Source organism: Pithys albifrons, chromosome 3 (assembly GCF_047495875.1).
Source record: "Pithys albifrons albifrons isolate INPA30051 chromosome 3, PitAlb_v1, whole genome shotgun sequence".
Taxonomy (NCBI): Eukaryota; Metazoa; Chordata; class Aves; order Passeriformes; family Thamnophilidae; genus Pithys; species Pithys albifrons.
Genome location: NC_092460.1, coordinates 42,785,420 through 42,803,287, shown reverse-complemented (window position 1 = coordinate 42,803,287; position 17,868 = coordinate 42,785,420). Strand labels below are relative to the sequence as shown.

General features: G+C 43.0%; 1 protein-coding gene across 5 annotated transcripts in view; it reads right to left on the bottom strand.

Moving 5' to 3' along the window:
* ARHGAP8 (Rho GTPase activating protein 8) overlaps positions 1-17,868 on the bottom strand; it is a 55,472-nt gene that overhangs the window by 17,656 nt on the left and 19,948 nt on the right. For 4 of the 5 annotated variants that reach the window (XM_071549802.1, XM_071549805.1, XM_071549801.1 and 1 more), the window contains 4 exons: positions 17,242-17,328; positions 13,419-13,517; positions 12,260-12,370; positions 6,573-6,646 (listed from right to left, as the gene is read on the bottom strand). In XM_071549802.1, coding sequence (XP_071405903.1) covers positions 6,573-6,646; positions 12,260-12,370; positions 13,419-13,517; positions 17,242-17,328 — 371 coding nt within the window. The remainder of the gene's footprint in view (positions 1-6,572; positions 6,647-12,259; positions 12,371-13,418; positions 13,518-17,241; positions 17,329-17,868) is intronic. The other variant, XM_071549804.1, reaches the window with a different exon arrangement.

The following is a 17,868-nucleotide window of genomic DNA, read 5'->3' as shown; positions in this document are numbered from 1 at the left end:
ATGACCCTCACTGTCCCAACAGTGCAGAGCCTGTGCTGAGATCCCAGAATCCCAGAGTGTTCGGAGCTGAAAGGGACCCACAAGGATTACTGAGTCCAGCTCTGAAGGGAATGGCCCACACAGGGATCAATAACTCGGCCCAAGCTGCTCCCTGCCCCTCCCCAGCAATAGATACAGAGATCAATGGACATTTTCTGTGCTGCACTAAACTCTCCAGAAAAAAAGAATGAAATTTTATTCTAAATATTAAGTGCTATGCAGAAAAACATAGTCTGTGAGTGGCGAGGGAGCCATTTGTGCTCAATGGAAAGTGATGCTGCGATTGAAAACTGAACTGAGTGCAGCAATCACAAATGAAAACAGGCAGGCACTTCCTTGCACACTGAAATACCACAGTAGACAAAACTCCACAGTGCCATGACACAACTGTGTCACACTCTGCTTTAATAAACTGCTGCTAAAAATACTTGGCCCCCTCTCTACCTCTGATCAGTTGTCCCATGGGAAAGACACTGAAAATCAAAACTGATAAAAGGAAATTAAAGCAACACATGCTGTCACATTGCGGCAAACTTGTCAAAGAAAGAGAGATGAGAAAATTACATTCTTTTTCTTTCAGTCATCCTTGATTTGAGGGTTGCTGGCAGCAAAAATCTTTGTTAATTTGTCTGCTTTCAGAAGAGAAATGGCAAAGAGTGAGCATCTGAATTCCTTCTGTCCCAAATTCAGTTTGGAAGTGTTCCTTTTGCCTGAGGTCCTGCCAAGTCTTGGGAAGTGTCCATCCTGATAGGGAAGTGGTTTTCCTTCTCATTCATACAACTGATTTAGACACATTCTTGCTGATGCCCTAATTCCAGCAAGATTAATTTTAAAAACTAGAACTAATTTATTTCTAATATGAGGACTGCTGAGTCTACAGCATATTTTAATTGTCCATCTTTGTTGTAACATCTGAAATGCCCAAAGTGGCATTAACTCTTATGCTTCAGACAAATTTGAGATTGTTTTTTAAGCTGGAACACAGCCCAGTTTGAGGAGGAGCTTGCAGAGCCCTCCTTTCCCTGTGCTCTGTGCAGTGAATGTAGAACAAGTGGGATGGCTGCAGTTTGCACAGTGATTTGCAGGGCAAAGGGTGCATTGCAGAGCAAGGGCACAGGGGAAGGGAGGGTTTATCTCATCTCCATGAATCTCAGGTAAAAACATTCCCCTGAAAACAATAGAGCCAAGAACTCAGAAATATTCCTGTGGCCCATGTCAAACCTTCCCAGAGCTGCATTTTTAAAAGATATTTGATTGATCAGAAGAGGCTGAGGCTAGGAGGCAAAGCTGCAGCAATCCCAGTGCATTCAGCATGCACAACCACCCATCTCTACCCATCCTGACCAGCACCACCAGCATGTTCATTCACATGAAAAAATGGAACCCAAACTTCCTCCCTCAGCAGGGTTGGTGGTGATTCATGGCAGGACTGAGGGGAAGGATTAATCACTGTTTACCATTGCTCCTGCTATTGAACTGATAGAGGACAGCTTGAGATGTCACTGTAATCATCTAATAGGACATTTATTACTGTATCATTAAACTTACAGCAGGGTTATTACCATTTCATCTGGAAGTCTCAGTCATTGCCCAGGACTCTCCGGAGGGACCACCAGACAACACAGAGCAAAAACTTTGTGCTGCAAAGCACTTCAAGTGAGCAAAATTGGTGAGGTAAGAGAGAAAGCCTTGGCCACAGGGGCTACTGTGAGAGAATTTTCCTATAGGGGACAGTTATTTTTTGTGCTTTACAGTTCTCTGGTGTGATTCCTTCACTGTGAGTTTATTGTTCCATCACCTGCTGAGCTCACGTGAGCTCTTTAGTAAGCACTTCCCTGTGAAATTTTGCTGCAGCTGTTTCCTTATACGACCACTCTGTAGAATGTAAATATTACCAAATCCTGGAAATTTTAGTGATAGTCACAGCAGGTTAGCTTTGGGTTGAATTTTTTTAAAACATGAACAAGCATGTTGTTTATACCTTTGGGAATACTCTCTAAAACATAAAATGCAGTAAAAATTATAATCCTACCCACATATTTAAAAAAACCCAGTACAAATGACAGTATATTAATGTTTGAGATAGGTTTGAGCAACATCCCTGCCCTTTGTACCCTATTTGACATCTTCATGCAGGTCTGAACAATGCCGTTTATACACATATTGAATCAAATACAAATTCCCTTAAAAGCTGTGGCCTGATGTTGGGGGCTTTGCAGACAAAACGTGGATTTTGCCATGCAGATTTATCCATAGAATGGCATTACTGATATCCCTTCTTTCTGAACTTAAGAGCACTTTTCTGGTTTGGCCCAGGAGAACCTTGATGAGTCTTAATGAGCTGATAGTTTTCTCAAATACTCAGAACTCATTTTAGGAAACCAATTCTCCCCTGTGGAGGTTAGTAGAAACCAAAATTAGGCATTTTTAAAGTTCAGTATTAAAACCATTTTCCACTCTAACGTGGAGCTAGAAAGCGGTGAAACGGCTGTGTTTTACTCCCTTCTTGAAAAAATAACCTGAAAATTAGAGAAATTAAGAAACCAGTATATTGTGCCTATTTTAATAGTGTCTGTGGCCTCAGCCATAACAGACCTTGTTTCTAAAATCCAAAGAGGTGTACAAGAATCTTTGCTGAGAGTAAATTCTTTAGTGTCTGTAAAAGAACTGGGTGACTTACTAGTGAGAGCCTGCTGGCTCAGAAATAGCTGTAAATGCACTTTGGATAAATATATGAACAAATCCACCCTCCCTGCCACAATGGTGACTTTCTGTGGGGGACAAGGCTGTGCCTGCAGCTGGCAGAGCCCCTCAGTAGGTGGACACAGGTAGGGATACAGCTTTGGTTCTTTGTGCAGGTGGCAGTGACTCCCACCAGGAGGAACTGCTGCAAATGGTGGTGCCTGGAAGTGAGGTACAACATCTAAAAGTCAAGGAGGAAGAATGTGAGCCCAAACAATCTGCCAAAGGGATTGGAGGCATCAGGGTAAGAGGAGGGTTGGATAAACCAGAAGTGTCTTGGAGAGAGACTCCTGTTGTCCCCCGGTGTTTGGGTGATGTGGTTCAGTGGTTTGGGGTTCCAGTGGCAGTGTTGGGTTGACGGTTGGACTGGGTGATCCTAAAGGTCCCTTCCAACCTTCAGACTTCTGTGATTGGGTAACTGCAGAGACTGAAAGCTTCCTCAGCCTGGTACCCCCTGGGTTGGTGCCTGGGCTGGGTATCAGCACAGCTCCTGCACCTGAGCTGGGCAAGGAATGGACTTCACAGGTGCCAGAGAGACTCTGATGGTGCAGGAACTCCCAGCCCTGTTGCTGAAGCAGGATTTTGTGGAAGCTTTTGTCATCTAACTTAGAATTTCAGAAATAGACTTCAGGTAATAGATGGGGAAATGCAGCAATGGGAAGAAAGAGTGGGAATTCTGCACCGTGGGTGAAACCTACAGCCCACTCCCCTGCTCATTCTGCAGGGCTGGAAGCTCTGCCAAAATCACACGGAGCAGAATAAAGACAGGGAGTGTTTGTCACTTGCAGAAGATGCGCTGAAGCTTTGCCTGTGCTCACAGGCACGTCTGGAGTGCAAAGAACTCTGCCAGTCACATCCAGGGCTGTCAGCACAGGCACAACTGAGAGCCCAGACTGTGTTACAATCACAGCAGACAGCAGGTACAACACATACCTGCACACTTGGAATTACAAGTGCAAAAAAATGCATGTCTTTCACCTCCTGCTTAACAGCCTTGGCGTGGCAGGCACTTTTTCAAGCAGCAGCTGGTTGGGAATGTCACAAAACACTCCACCTGACAAGGCATCTCTCTGCAGAGATCTGGTTTGTGGAAGTCTCTTTCTGAGAGGGGATATGACAGCTCTGAGCAAACCTGGGCTTGGCTGGAAAATAACAGTGCTGACAGAGCCCAGGACCTGCCTTCCTGGGAAAACAGAGGGACTGAGAGCTGGGGAAAAAATCAAGAGTCCAATTAGCAAGTGCATGCGCTGGGCCACCTCCTGGTGTACTGACTTCTGCAGGTGCACCAAGCAGGACCAGGGCTCTGCTCAGAAGTCTCAACTCATCAGAGTCCATCCCTCACAAACTGTGATGGTTCTACTGACACTGAACAGCCAAAAAAAGGACAAAGTTGGAAGAAAACCCAAGGATGATCTCTGCTTTCAGAATAACATACATTTCATCCAGGAGAAATTCTGGTTGAGCCAACCTCTCTTTTTCTTTTATTAACCCTAACCATGACAGGTAAAACGTGCTTTTTCTTCCCTGTACTGCACATTTGGCTTTGCTGCTTCAAAAAACTGTGGGTGTCTGAGCTGGACTTACAAATTGTTGAGAGGGAAGATTATGAGACTAGTGCAACAGTGATAGGACAAAACATCCAGAAAGAACAAAAGCAAGACATGGAGGAGGTTTTGTTTCTAATTAATGCAGGAATTACTAGTTACTGGTCACTAACACACCCTAGTGATGGTCATAAACCTCTTACTTCTTTAATATCGTTAAACAGGCCCAAGAAAGTCCCAGGTGTGCAAAGCCTTCCTCCAGCGCACAGGTTAAATTAATTACTATTTTAGTGACTAAATTTTCACTGAATTCCTAAATAACAACAGCTGTGAGCAGTAGTAATGTTAGTGCACATTCATCCCCATTTTAGCTCTCTCGACTCCTGTGATTAGTGAGGAAAAGGTGTTTGCCTACTAAGATAAGCTAAATATACATACAGATGATTGTTTGATAACAGTTTAATCCACAGAAAGTCTGGCTTTAATCTGCAGGTGGGGCATGCACTGATACAACACACAGGCTCTAATTATCCACTTAGGGTTATAATTGCAGGGATTGTCTCAGGCTGCCACTCACTTCCGACATCCTCGGTGCTGAACTCTTTACACTCCCTGCATTCAGCCACAGTATTGGAGCAGTAAAGGTGAGCAGCAATGTCTGCCCTGCCTGCCCCTTCTGCCTCCCAAATGTGAAGCCTCTGCAGTACAAACTTTTAAAAGGTTTGCAGTTTCTCACTTAGGGCTCAAATAAGCTGAAACTGATGGCAACAGTTAAAATGAACACAGATCACATACAATTCGAGCAGTGAAAGCAAAATTTACCTTGTTCAGAGTGACAGCTGAAGGATGGAAATTAAGAATTAAGAATATTCTGGGATACAGGTTTCTGTCTACAGAAGAATACAGTTTACTCAAAATTTGTGTTACATCATTTGTGTGCTGTCAATACAAACAGCTCTTTAAATGAGGAAGATTTCAGATAAAACTCATCTAACAGCAATAGAGAGATCTGAGACTGTTTTTTGTCTTAAAAATTATGCTGATTCCCAAAATTTGTTCAAACATTAACCAAACTTAATGGCATATTAAATGACAGTGATGTTTCCTTTTTGTTTTTCTTCACTTGACACAGCTATTAAAAATTCACATCCTTCTTTCAGGGATTTTAGGAATCATTCCCAGTTCCAGCACTGGGTAATGCTGTGCCAGTTGTGTTTCTATTCTGTCACCTGTAAGGAAAGTGAACCAAGGCTGTAGATTTAGTTCTGTAAGAATCAGCACACATTTGTGAAACTCTGGAACCCTGGAGCACAAAGGGCTGTGGAAACACTGCTGTGACTGCCTTAAAAACCAGGGAGGAAACCCTAAAATCACAGTACACTGGGAAAGGGAATTTCAGACTGCAGACTTGGCTCTGACTGTCTCCCTGCATGTGCCTTTGTCCCCATGGGGGAAATGCAGCATTTTTAGCACCTGATTTCTGGTCAGGTCCAGGATGGGGAGTTTGGGGGCACCACCAGGGGGCAAAATCTGCCTCTCTTTGCCCTGAAGGGGTAGAGGGAACTCAGGTTTGGATGCTCCCACCTTAAATATGGGTATTTTTTAAATCTGTATCTCTGTATAATGTAGTTACAGATTCAAACTGCTGACAAAGGCTCTGCAAATACCAGCAAAAATATGTTCTGAAGGAAGGACTTCAGGCTTACTCCTGTTATTTTGCAAGTGAGTTTTCATGGCTCCTGGTTCTCTAAAAATAGAATTCACTGTTTTTTATTGGGAACTCTACTTAACCCCAACACTATTACATGGGTTTACAATGAGTATTTCAAGACATCTAAGATTTGCTATTTCATAATTCATCCTAAGGGCAAGAAGTTGTTTTGGTTTTGTTTGGGGTTTTTTGGAGGTTGTGGGGTTTTTTGTATTTGTTTGTTTGACTGATTTTTGGTTTTTTGGGGGGGGGGGTTTGGGGGAGTTGGTTGTGGTTTTTTGTTTTTGCTTTGTTGTTTTTGTGTTTGTTTGTCTGGGATTTTTTTTTCCAGAGTGGGACAACAGTCTGATAATGATTATTTCCTCTCCTTCAGAGCTCTCAAGGCAGTGCTGAATTGCCACTCCAGTTTTTAGGACAGAAACATTCCTGTGTCACTGTAATTGTTGCTGACTCAGGCACTGAGTGTTGTGCAGTCCCAAACTACTGTCCTTGTTCTGAAAGACAGAACTCACCTTTCGTTTTGCTGCAGAACTCACCTTTACTCTTCAGGTAGGATACAGTTTCCTTCATTACTGGGGGGATTAGTTCACCTTTGTTTTTGTCCTTGATACTGTCGGGGGGGGGGGGGGTGGGGGGGAAGAAAAAGCAACAGCCTTTAATTGGCATTTATAGACAAAGAGTCAAAAGCAAGTCTGAGCAAAAACCTGAGGGAAATCTAAGAGCAAACATTTAATTTCATAAATTAGGGAGCCTGCACCCAACACAGAGTCCTGCACAAGTAACTTTACCCCTGCTGGAGGTGGGTTTGCTTTAGTTTGGTTCCTGTCCCTTGGCCTGTCCCAGCTGGGCTGTGTTTGACTGGACAACGGATGGTGGTGGCTCCCCTTGGAAAGGGTTGGATGCTCTTGGTGCGATTGGGTTTAAAGGCAGTTTAAAGGCAACCAAGGAAGGAGATTGCAGCAAATGCTTCACAACTTTAGGAGCCTTTTATCATGCAGATTTCCCTTTGTCATTTGTCTCTTTTTAAGCCCCAGTGTATGTATAATTAAAAGGATATTGTACTACTTATTTTGAAGGCAAAGCAAAATTATTAATGCTTTGAATGATTTCCATGAAATGAGATTTCTTTCTCGTTCGGGACTAAACAGGTGAGGCAAAAAAGTCGAACATGGCATTTTCTTGATCTAGACAGCACTGAAAATACTGCAATTATCTTCCTCATTTAAAAGAAATGTCTTTATCAGTTTAAAATTATAGCAACAGAGGGTCAATATTTGCTGAGTATTCTGCTACACTTCACAGTAATCAAGAATAGAATAAAGTCTCAGATTTAAAGGAACCCAGTACATATTTCTGTGGACAGTATAGTACAACAATGCTGCAGAAACACAGACGAAACCCAGCAGTGACTGTACAGCCCATTAATAACTTGGTGTTTCCAATAAACCCGAGGAGGGAGGGAAGAAGGGAGGGAGGAAGGAATGAGGGAATGAGGGAATGAGGGAGGGAGGGAGGGAAGGAAGGAGGGAAGGAGGGAAGGAGGGAAGGAGGGAAGGAGGGAAGGAGGGAAGGAAGGAAGGAAGGAAGGAAGGAAGGAAGGAAGGAAGGAAGGAAGGAAGGAAGGAAGGAAGGAAGGAAGGAAGGAAGGAAGGAAGGAAGGAAGGAAGGAAGGAAGGAAGGAAGGAAGGAAGGAAGGAAGGAAGGAAGGAAGGAAGGAAGGAAGGAAGGAAGGAAGGAAGGAAGGAGGGAAGGAGGGAAGGAGGGAAGGAGGGAAGGAGGGAAGGAGGGAAGGAGGGAAGGAAGGAAGGAAGGAAGGAAGGAAGGAAGGAAGGAAGGAAGGAAGGAAGGAAGGAAGGAAGGAAGGAAGGAAGGAAGGAAGGAAGGAAGGAAGGAAGGAAGGAAGGAAGGAAGGAAGGTTGGTTCGTTCTCAGGGCTCTCTGCACAGACACAGAACTGAAATGCCCTGTGAAATTACATCTCCCAGTCAGGGACTGAGCAAGGAAAGGGCTGGGAGATGAGGTCACTGCTCAGGGCACCAGCCAGGCAAAGCCTGCAGCTAATCAGGGTAAGGGAAAAAACCACGACATTAATTTCAGCTTTTCTAATAGGGGAGTTCTAACACCCTCTTTGTGTGTCTAATAATTTTATTCCATGTATTCATATCAGCACTAAACATTTGGGGCAGCTTTTATTAAAATTAGTTGAAAGCCTAATTGACTGAAATGGGAACATCATCAAGACTTTAATGTGCTTGGAAGCTGTTACATCTTTACTAATGACAATTTAAGCTCATGGAACCCATTCTCAGCCTCTCTGAAGTTGCACTGATTGTATTTGCTTTCTTACAGCTGCTCACTCCAGAGGCACCAAATAGCAGCCCAGCAGCTTTTTATAAATGTTCTCTAATTATTGTTGTTACCCATAAATGTGTTGCCCATTTCAGTGTATAAATAGCAAACCGATTATTTACAGCACTGGCTCCTGTTGAGCACTAGTTTATCTGTCAGAGAGGTGAGACAAACAACTGGGCTGTAATTTGTAATAATAAAACCTACACCTCACTTTTCTTTTTTTTTTTCCTAGGAAATAAAGGTGCTGTTTTGGCACTTCTGACATTTTCTATAGGATTCCAGTTTCCCTTTAAGGAAAGGTTTTGTTGCCAGTCCAGTGAAGGAGGTTCTCAAGCTAAGTGGTATTTTAAGATGCAGTAGGATAGTCCCTGACAGTCACATGCAAGGGATTGTTCTGTTTCTGCAGCACTGGGGTGAGCTGGGACCTGTATTTTCAGAGTATTTGAGACACAATGTCCACTTTACTGGACCTGAAGTGCCAGGAAATGTGCAGGACCATTAGTGCAGCTGATGTAAAGCAGAGCAGCTCAGAGGTCAATGCAATTCCACCTTTGTGGGTCCTGCCAGGCAGTCTGTGCTTGTCCTGCCTGGCCCAGCATGGTGTGATGAGCAGCTGTGCCTTATGATGGGCAACACCAACTCAAAGCAACACAAACTAAAGCACTATGAGGAACCTGAAATGAGGGACATCTCACTCTCATCTCCATCCTTTCTCCTTCAGTACATGTGTACAGTGGCTGGGGCAGCTGCTGGGACTGATCAGGGATGTGTGTCCTGCTGCAGCAGAGATCCCAGGGATCTGCTCTTGGACACAGAGCAGCTGTGCAGAGGGAGATCCGCTCCCTGCAGGGCACAAGAGTAGCTGCTGCAACCCCTCCCACACCCAGTGGCTCATTTCCAGACACCACACAGTCACCACCTTGGCCTCTGCACACTGTTCTTGAGTGCCATTAAGTATTCCTGGCTGAGAATCTTCCTCTCTCCCTTTCATTTTCCCCTGCTGAGGCACACACAGGACTGGTTATAATGCACCCCTCCTTGCTGGGCACACATGCACAGCATGCACAAGCAGAAGGGTTATGGCCAAAGCAAAGCACCCTGAGAGGGTTATGGTAACAATTCAACAAGCAGGAGCTGTGCAGTTGGGGCAATTTTGTACTTTTTCTCTTCCCCCTCTCCTCATTCGAGGCACTGGATAGAAAAAGAAAACATTTCCTGTTTTCCCACAAAACATATTTAATTTTAGATTTAGAAACATGCCAGACAAAGCAGAACATGAATAGGTGCTGAAAGTCAACTCTGTGCTCTGTGCTGGAGCTCAGCTGTGACTTTGTTTGGTCAGAGAGACAAGTGGGTGCAGCAACAGAAGCTCATGAACACACACCAGAACACACAGCGATGCTGTTTCACCCACATACTCAGTGTTTAACTCCTGTCTGGGCATTTAGGAAGCTTCATTCACGCATTTTAATTGTATTTATCTTATCAACATAAGCAAGGGGTCCCCTAATTTTTCTTTGCCTTTTTTAAACATAAAATCTTTACTAATGGCTTTTAGAATAAAAATCCTATTTTTCACCCTGACATGCAGAGCAAACTAATGAAGATACATTTGAATAGGTAATTGCTGCTGCTCTACATCTTTTTTATTGTGTGAAGAATAGAAAAACTAGTCTTGCTGTGGCAACACAATGCATGAATATTCTTTGAAATGTCTGGATTTATAAAGGCAACAGCAACTGGCGAGTAACAGAAAATCATTTCCTCAGTGCTGTATACTCTGCTCTGCAAGTCTCCGCCCACTACAGGCTGGGACATCAGGGAGGGGTTAGGGTGGTTATTGGGAAAACGTTCTGTCTGATATATTCCCATGAAGATGAACATGAATTTCTGTTGTCTTCTTTTATACTTTCAAGAAAATTCATAACTTTGAACTTGACTTCTAACCTTTAAAGGTGCAATTTGGCAACCAGGCAAGCCAGGCTGGGGATCAGAAATGCAGGGGATTTGTGTGTCCTGTGCTGAGTGAACCTGGACAGGGGTGGGCAGACAGAAGGCACTGAGATCCCCATGGACTTGCACTTGGACACTGGAGTGCTGTGAACTGCACCCACACACAGAGAGCACCTGTTTGTCGGTGCATCCATCCCCAGGGCTGGAATTCTCTGCAACAAACATGACAGTGAGGCCTTGCTTCATGCTCCCCACCCACAGGAAGGCCCTTTCTGGAGCTTTCACCCTGTTTACACTTTGGGAAAGCCAAGGAATGCAGTGAGGACACACTTCCCTGATAGTGACGCAGCTGGAAAGCAGCAGGGCCAGGAAGGGTGGCCACCGTGTGCAGCCCAGGAGGATGCACTGCTGGCTTGCTTGGGCAGGCACAGAAATAAAGCAGGAGTGGCTGATGGCAAGGGTGACACACAACAGGCTGTCTGATGGCAACGGGGACACACAACAGGCTGTCTGATGGCAAGGGGGGACACAACACGCTGTCTGATGGCAAGGGTGACACACAACACGCTGTCTGATGGCAAGGGGTACACACAACAGGCTGTCTGATGGCAAGGGGGGACACAACATGCTGTCTGATGGCAAGGGTGACACACAACAGGCTGTCTGATGGCAAGGGGGACACACAACAGGCTGTCTGATGGCAAGGGGGACACACAATACACTGTCTGATGGCAAGGGGGACACACAACAGGCTGTCCGATGGCAAAAGCCTGTGGGAAGTTCAGCAGAGCAACTTGAGCCAGCAGGCTGGGTAGAGGTGAGGGACAGAGTGTGTCCTGTGCCTGGAAACAGTCCTGGCTTTACTAATTGCTGGTATAAAACATGGTCCCTCCTAGTGGCCCAGTGGAGCCCCCCCAAAGACAGGCTCTGGTTTGGAGAGGTGAGTGAGCCAAATGTGAGGCTGAGCTCCAGAGAGGTATCGTAAAAGTTAATGTCATGGTAGCTCTTACACAATAGATATTGATTGCACTAATTTCAGGCCTTCCAGAAAGGATTGAGGCTTAACATTCAAGCAGAGAGAAATTATGTTTTATATCTCATTTACAGCTGAATCATTAGAAGCAGAAAAGTAGGCTGGGGGTGGGAAGAGATTTGACAAAAGTCCATGTATCAGACAGCCTAAATTGCCTTTGGTGAATGTGAACAATATTCTTCAGCTGCTTTTTGAGAAGGATGCCACAGAAAGATGACAGAAATGAGTGTGGGTAGGAAGCTAGAAGATTTTGTGGGCTTTTTTTGTGTTGTTTTTTTACCCAAATTGAATCTTGCAAGTGCTGTTGCCATCTCATTCCTCGTGTAAAGTAAGTAATTTTTTACACCACATACAGTGCTGTAATCTACGCAAACAGCTGTCAGGGCATTGCTGGGAGAGAGTGATTTTATTCATTTCATCAAACTCTGATCAGAACAACGTGTGAGCAACTAAACAGCAATGTATAAAGGCTCAAGCATCCATTTTAGCTTTATGCAGCCACTGTGGAGCCTGGAGCTCTGTTCTGGCTTTGCTATCCATCACTTAAATATCTCCAAAACACTTTCATCCTGCCAGTACCCACCAGCAAGAGATTGGCTCCGGGCTCTGGCATGTGTGGGCATATTGTTGGCCACTGGGAAAGAAGTTGTGCCCTGACTCCCACTAAGATACTGTAAATATGAACACCAGGCAGGTCACTGGGACTGGGAGACCTGTCCTGAATTCCTAAAATGTTGTCTGGCCTCATAGTTCTGTGGCTTGCAAAGAGAATGAGAAACTAAACATATAATAAACAAATTACTTGCAAGCAGACTGTCTGGTGAGCCTGCACATTGCAAAGCTGTAGGGCACAGAAATCTCATATGTTTGAAATGATCTGGCTTACTATTGCAGGCTGACTCCAAATTGCTGGGTGGGGAGAGGTGGCCGTGGGGGAGGAACCTTCACCACAGGTGGCAGTTTTCCCTTCTGCTTCCTCCGAAGATTTTCATCATGTCTGCAAAAAAAATATCAGGATTTCATTGATTTCTGTGCACCCTGGATGACAAACTATATATATGGACAGCTGTAAGTGTTGCTCATGGTACTCATCTCCTGCAGGTCTTACACAACTTGCATTTCATTTCAGCATGAGGAAATTTCTAAGTAGTATTTGTGGTAGAATACTGAAGCAAGACATAGAACAGCTCTTGTGCTTCAGCCAGTGGAGCACAGCAATATGTTCAATAAATAGGGGCACACTACAATTTAACAGCAAAATTCAATCCTATTTGCTACTCAAAACACAACTCCCTTTTCTTTGGCAATGCAACTTGTAACCTTGGAGCTGTAAGGTATTTTATGTTACTTCACATTTACACAAAAGGGTGTGTAAAAACCCACCAGGCATCAGTAAGAGGCACAATCAAAGCTTCCAGTTCCTTTCATTCAGCAGCCACATAAAATCACTTCCTGTCAGCACATCAAAGGCTTTCCATGTAAAGCAGCGTGTTGGGAGGCTGTTCTTGACACCAGCACTGGCACCTGACAATCACAGCCCTCTGCAGGGCTCTGCCTTCTCCCCCACCCTCTCTAATGCTCTTCCCTAACACACGAGATACAGAAGTAATGGGAGCACTGACAGGAGATACAGCCATAAAGTTTAAAGGCAATCAACACTTTGCTGACTGGGAATGTTCCTAATGAAAGAAAATCACTTAACTTGCTGCAACACGCAAGGAAAGAGGTCAGGATTGCAGTTCTGCCCACAAGCAGGAGGGACACATGGGTTGGGTTTGCTTACACTCACACAGGAGCTGCAATTCCATAAAGTAAATGCTCCACAACTGAGATGGAGATGTTCAGATCTGCAGAAAACTGAACACCTGATGCACTTCAGAATGTGTTAGATGCCAGTGCAGCTTTCAGAATTAATCCAACCAAGCACAAACAGGTAAATGAGATTTTTAATCACTGACGGAATTGATTGTGCTCAGGATACAGTGAGCAGGATGCAGCTCTACCTGAGGAAAAGTGAGGCAATGTCTATTAAATTTGCCACGTACCGGATGACTTCTTGAGGGATATTTAGCTGGTCATATTTGAGATGTTCTCCCAGGTCACTTAAATAGTTCAAGTAGGTGATCTTTTTCCCAAACTTATGGCTAAAAAAAAAAGAAAATCACAAAGTAGTATAAAAATCAGCATGGGAGGAACATTTACAAAGGATTTAGTTTCTATTAAAAGTGCTGATGGAACTCAAAATTAGACTCTAATTGAAGCAGCAGGAGACATAAGATGTGATTAATTTCATATGATCAAACATATACAGTGCATGCCTGAGAGTCTGATTTGAATAAAAATAACTGCCTTCCATCTGAATGTTTCCTGATTTGCATAGATATGAAAAGCATCTCTTTAAAAGTCACTGAAACCCAGGTTTCACACAGCATTAGAAACCTCACTGGAAGGACTGTGAGCTTTGCAGAACATGTTACACAGGCAACAGAACAACATGTTTGTATTATTCAGGTATTCCTCCCTAAAGACAGAATAATGGGGCTGCAGAAATAAATTAGAGGTCAGTTAAGGTGAGATTTTCAAAGCATGGATGGTGCTGGTCCACCAGCTTTATTAATTTTGAAAAGGCCTGGATAATTTGTAGGAAACACTATTTTTCTCTGAGTTGTACAAAACAGACTTCCAAATGTGAAGTATCACTAGTTAGGTGTTGAGTTTTATCCAGAATACCGGACTTGACATGCTGAGGTATTGAAACAAGGGTCAGCGACACTTACACACGGTCTGAAATAATGCCATAACATCAAATAGCTGTACTGTAATGAAGTGCCAAGAAAAACAGAAGGTTGACGACAAAAAGTCCACTTTGCTGCACCTTAGCTCCGTAGTAAAAGGAAAACTCTTGTCAGGAATGAGTTTATCCCTGGATTGTCCAATGCACAAGCACAGGCGCCCTCTGGTGGGACGTGGAACAAACTGCAGCCACTTCATTAAATTCGAGATTTCAACTGAAACGAGCTCAATTTTGCGAACAGGAAAGCAGCTTTGGGACACTGAGGAATCTCAGGCTGTGCACGCACAGCTCCAGAGCAATCCAGAGTGCCTTTGATCCAGACCAGCCTGGGCTTTCCACAGCTGACCCAAGCCATGGGTGAGCACAGAGCTCTCTACATCTGATCACCTCTGGTAATACAGGACAGGCCACAGAGCCCAGAATTTGTCATTAGGAATTAGTGCTGTTCCTTAAAAATGCCACATCGCCACTACCTAAATGTGTATTACTTTTATAGCAGGTTTCTGTGAGCTCACACATGGGCTTCTTACAGTTGTGTTGCAGTTTGGAGAAAATACACTTGACACATGACCTTCTTACTGCTTTCTTTTGAGACTGGAAAGAAGATCAGTCAACTTTAGGAGCATTTAAAATTTCAGGTATTTCCATTTTCTTATATCCTTTCAAACAGAAGTGTGCTGAAATAATTACAACTTTTGTCCTTCACTCTAATAATTCTGTTATTCATCCAGTTGTTAGTAAACACATTAAAACATCATTTAAAAGTACTTAGGCCATGTGCTAACAGGTACCAAATGTACTAAGAGGCCTCTGAAAAAGAAATACATGCTTCTTGGTAATGAAATGTATTTTACACCTGCTATATTTATTGGCAACACTATCTACAAATTAGTCTGGGCTTTAATTCATCAAAGGTGGGAAACAGAAGCTGTGGAGGGTTTTTCTCCCTTGCTTTTGTGAACTGGATTAAAATTGATGCTTAAATTAAAAGAATATTTTGCCAAGATAAGATTAGGCTAAACTGTAAAAAAGGTACTGTGAACAAATTTGAAATTGTACTATTGTACTAAATTAACAGTATTTCTATGTTTTAGTCTTCAATGAGAATATAATTTAGGCAGGTTGTACATGGGCCGTTTCACACTTCAGTTTTAAAATTATAGCCTTAAATTTTCCCTTACTTGACAAACCCAAACTAGAGCCAACCCAAAAAGCAAAATGCATGTGAGCATTCAGCTATTAAGCCATTTTAAGGAATAAAGAGGTTTTTTCCTTAGCTTGAGCTAATTCCTGCTTTCTGGCTTAGGGACCCTTTCAGAGTTTACTCACACGTTCAGTCACTCTGTCAGCCCCAGGGTACAAACAGCTCTGTTGCTGTTGGTTACAGAGTTTAAAAACAGAGAGTGTTACAGAATTAGACTAAACAAGGATACAGGTACACAGTGGTAAAAGTGGTAAAGGTCAGTACAAACAGAAACAACCACTCCTTGTGAAAACAGTGTTCAGAAGGTCAAGACGATTGGCGGTGCCTCTGACGAGCCCTGGTTTGAATTGTTTACGCCAGATAAGATTAAGCTTATCAGGTTCACCCATTTTCACGTTCAAAGCAAACAAGGATTTAAATGCAAGTGTATTGTACTTTCCAAGAAAAAAAGTATTTAGCTTATTTACACAGACATACTAAGATCCAGGGGAAACCAGTATTTGGAACAGGTACCTGTAAAGTTTTATTTTGTAAGAATTAGCAGCCAGTTATTGCTGCAAGTGAAATATCCCTCTGAGTGCATTGACATGCACAGCCTGAAAAGCCTCAGTGTCCCAAACCCCCTGCCTGGAGCTATTCCCGAGGAATTCTTGGCTGCCTCTGAGAAAGAAGGTGGTTCACCTGAGCATTGTGATATCCATCAAGAATTTTTCTTGTTTGATTGTTGGGATTTGGTTTTGCCCTTTTCGTGTGTGATTGGTTGTCTTGATCAGTTTAATGTTTTGTTTTGTTTTGTAGGAAGCTCTCCATATCCATCTCAAAGCACATCAGGAACAAACAAGGAGAAAATCCATCCCCATTCCTGAGCCACCACCAGGTACTGGACATCCTGTTTTCTGTCCACTTTTCTCCCCATTGCACTGTGTCCTGGATCACTGACATTTATTTTACTGCTAATGAAAATATAGATCTATAGTTAGTCTTGTTTCAAGAACAGCATATTCTGGAGTGATTTTTAGCTGTAATTACTTTTTTATTTTCACATGCATCTTACACATTTCGACCTGTCTAGGAGTTAAACTTCCCCTCTAATTAATTAGCTTTCTATCAGTCAGAAATTGAAATTGCAGTTGTAGTGGATGTTTTTGGTTGATTCACTGTGGCTTCTCAAGGTGAGGTGTTTTCATCCTCCAGCCCTAAGGACATTCATGATACAATCTGCCAAATTCAGAATTACTTTGGAAGTGTCAGAGATTCAGGAGCAGACGCTGAGCAAGCCCAGCCATCCTTGCAGGTATCAGTGCCTGCCCATTTCTGGGGGTTCCCTGTAGATGGCACCAGTTTTTACCATGCAAAGCAAAAGAACACACAGTAAAACACATCCCCTTCCTCATTATCTCCTGCATTTCCAATCCTTCTGGGCACTCCACAGTTTATCCATTAACATCGGTACCATTCCCATCCATCTCCCCACTTCAGCTCCCCTGAAGGTTAAGCATTCATTATCCACTTTACTGCACCACCCAGTAACTCCAGCCACACACCCAGTTCCATTATAGTAAGTGCTGTCAGACACCACAAAGGAGTCATTCACGGTCACATAATAACTATCTTTTAAGTCATATTTACCTTAACATACCAGTAAAACTACTAAAGATTGAGAGTCCCTTTTCTTAGAAAGAAAAGAACTCTACCCTCTTATTCATACCCAAGCTTAGGCTCACCTTACTCATTAATTCCAGACAGTTTAAGTGGATCTTGTGCTGTTACCTGACATATTTTACCTCGAGCCTTTTTATAAGCAACTTATTAGAGAACAAACCATCCTTGAACTAAATGGGAATAATGTGTTCAATAAACTGCCAAGTACCTTATAAGAGGTTTAAAGATATTCCACAGGATTTTTATGAAGTTGGTTGGGTGTACAACATAGAGTGCTTTAAGGTTTTTCTTATACCTGAGAGAAGAAAATGAAATTGTTAGGAGAATGTTGAATACCACAGACAGGAGCACTGAATAGCTCCAGCTGAATGGAGAGTATTATTACAGGAACATTACACAGCATTCCTTTCAAACACATTCGAAACACCTAATTCAGAAGAAATGGAATATAAAATGAAAAGAACCCAAACCCACAGACAATTCTGGAAAATGGTTCTTTTTGACAATAGGCCACTGCAATGTTCCTAACCAATGTCTGCTGCCTCATGGATTTAATATCAAGGGGGCAGCAAGGAAATTAGGCAATTTTTAAAAAATTACTGATAAGAGAAGGAAGAATCTATTAAAATATCTGTGATATAAAAATCCCTTTCTTTCATATCCCTTTATTTTCTGCTTACGGGAGTTTCATGTTGGAGAAAAAAAATCTAAATTTTCAGATGTGGAATTTACACCTACTTTTTGTAATTTCCCCACTAATATTGTTCTATTTTGCTACTAATTACTAAAGATGAAGGCAAGTGCTACTTGTCTGCTATTGCATGGCCCCCTTTGT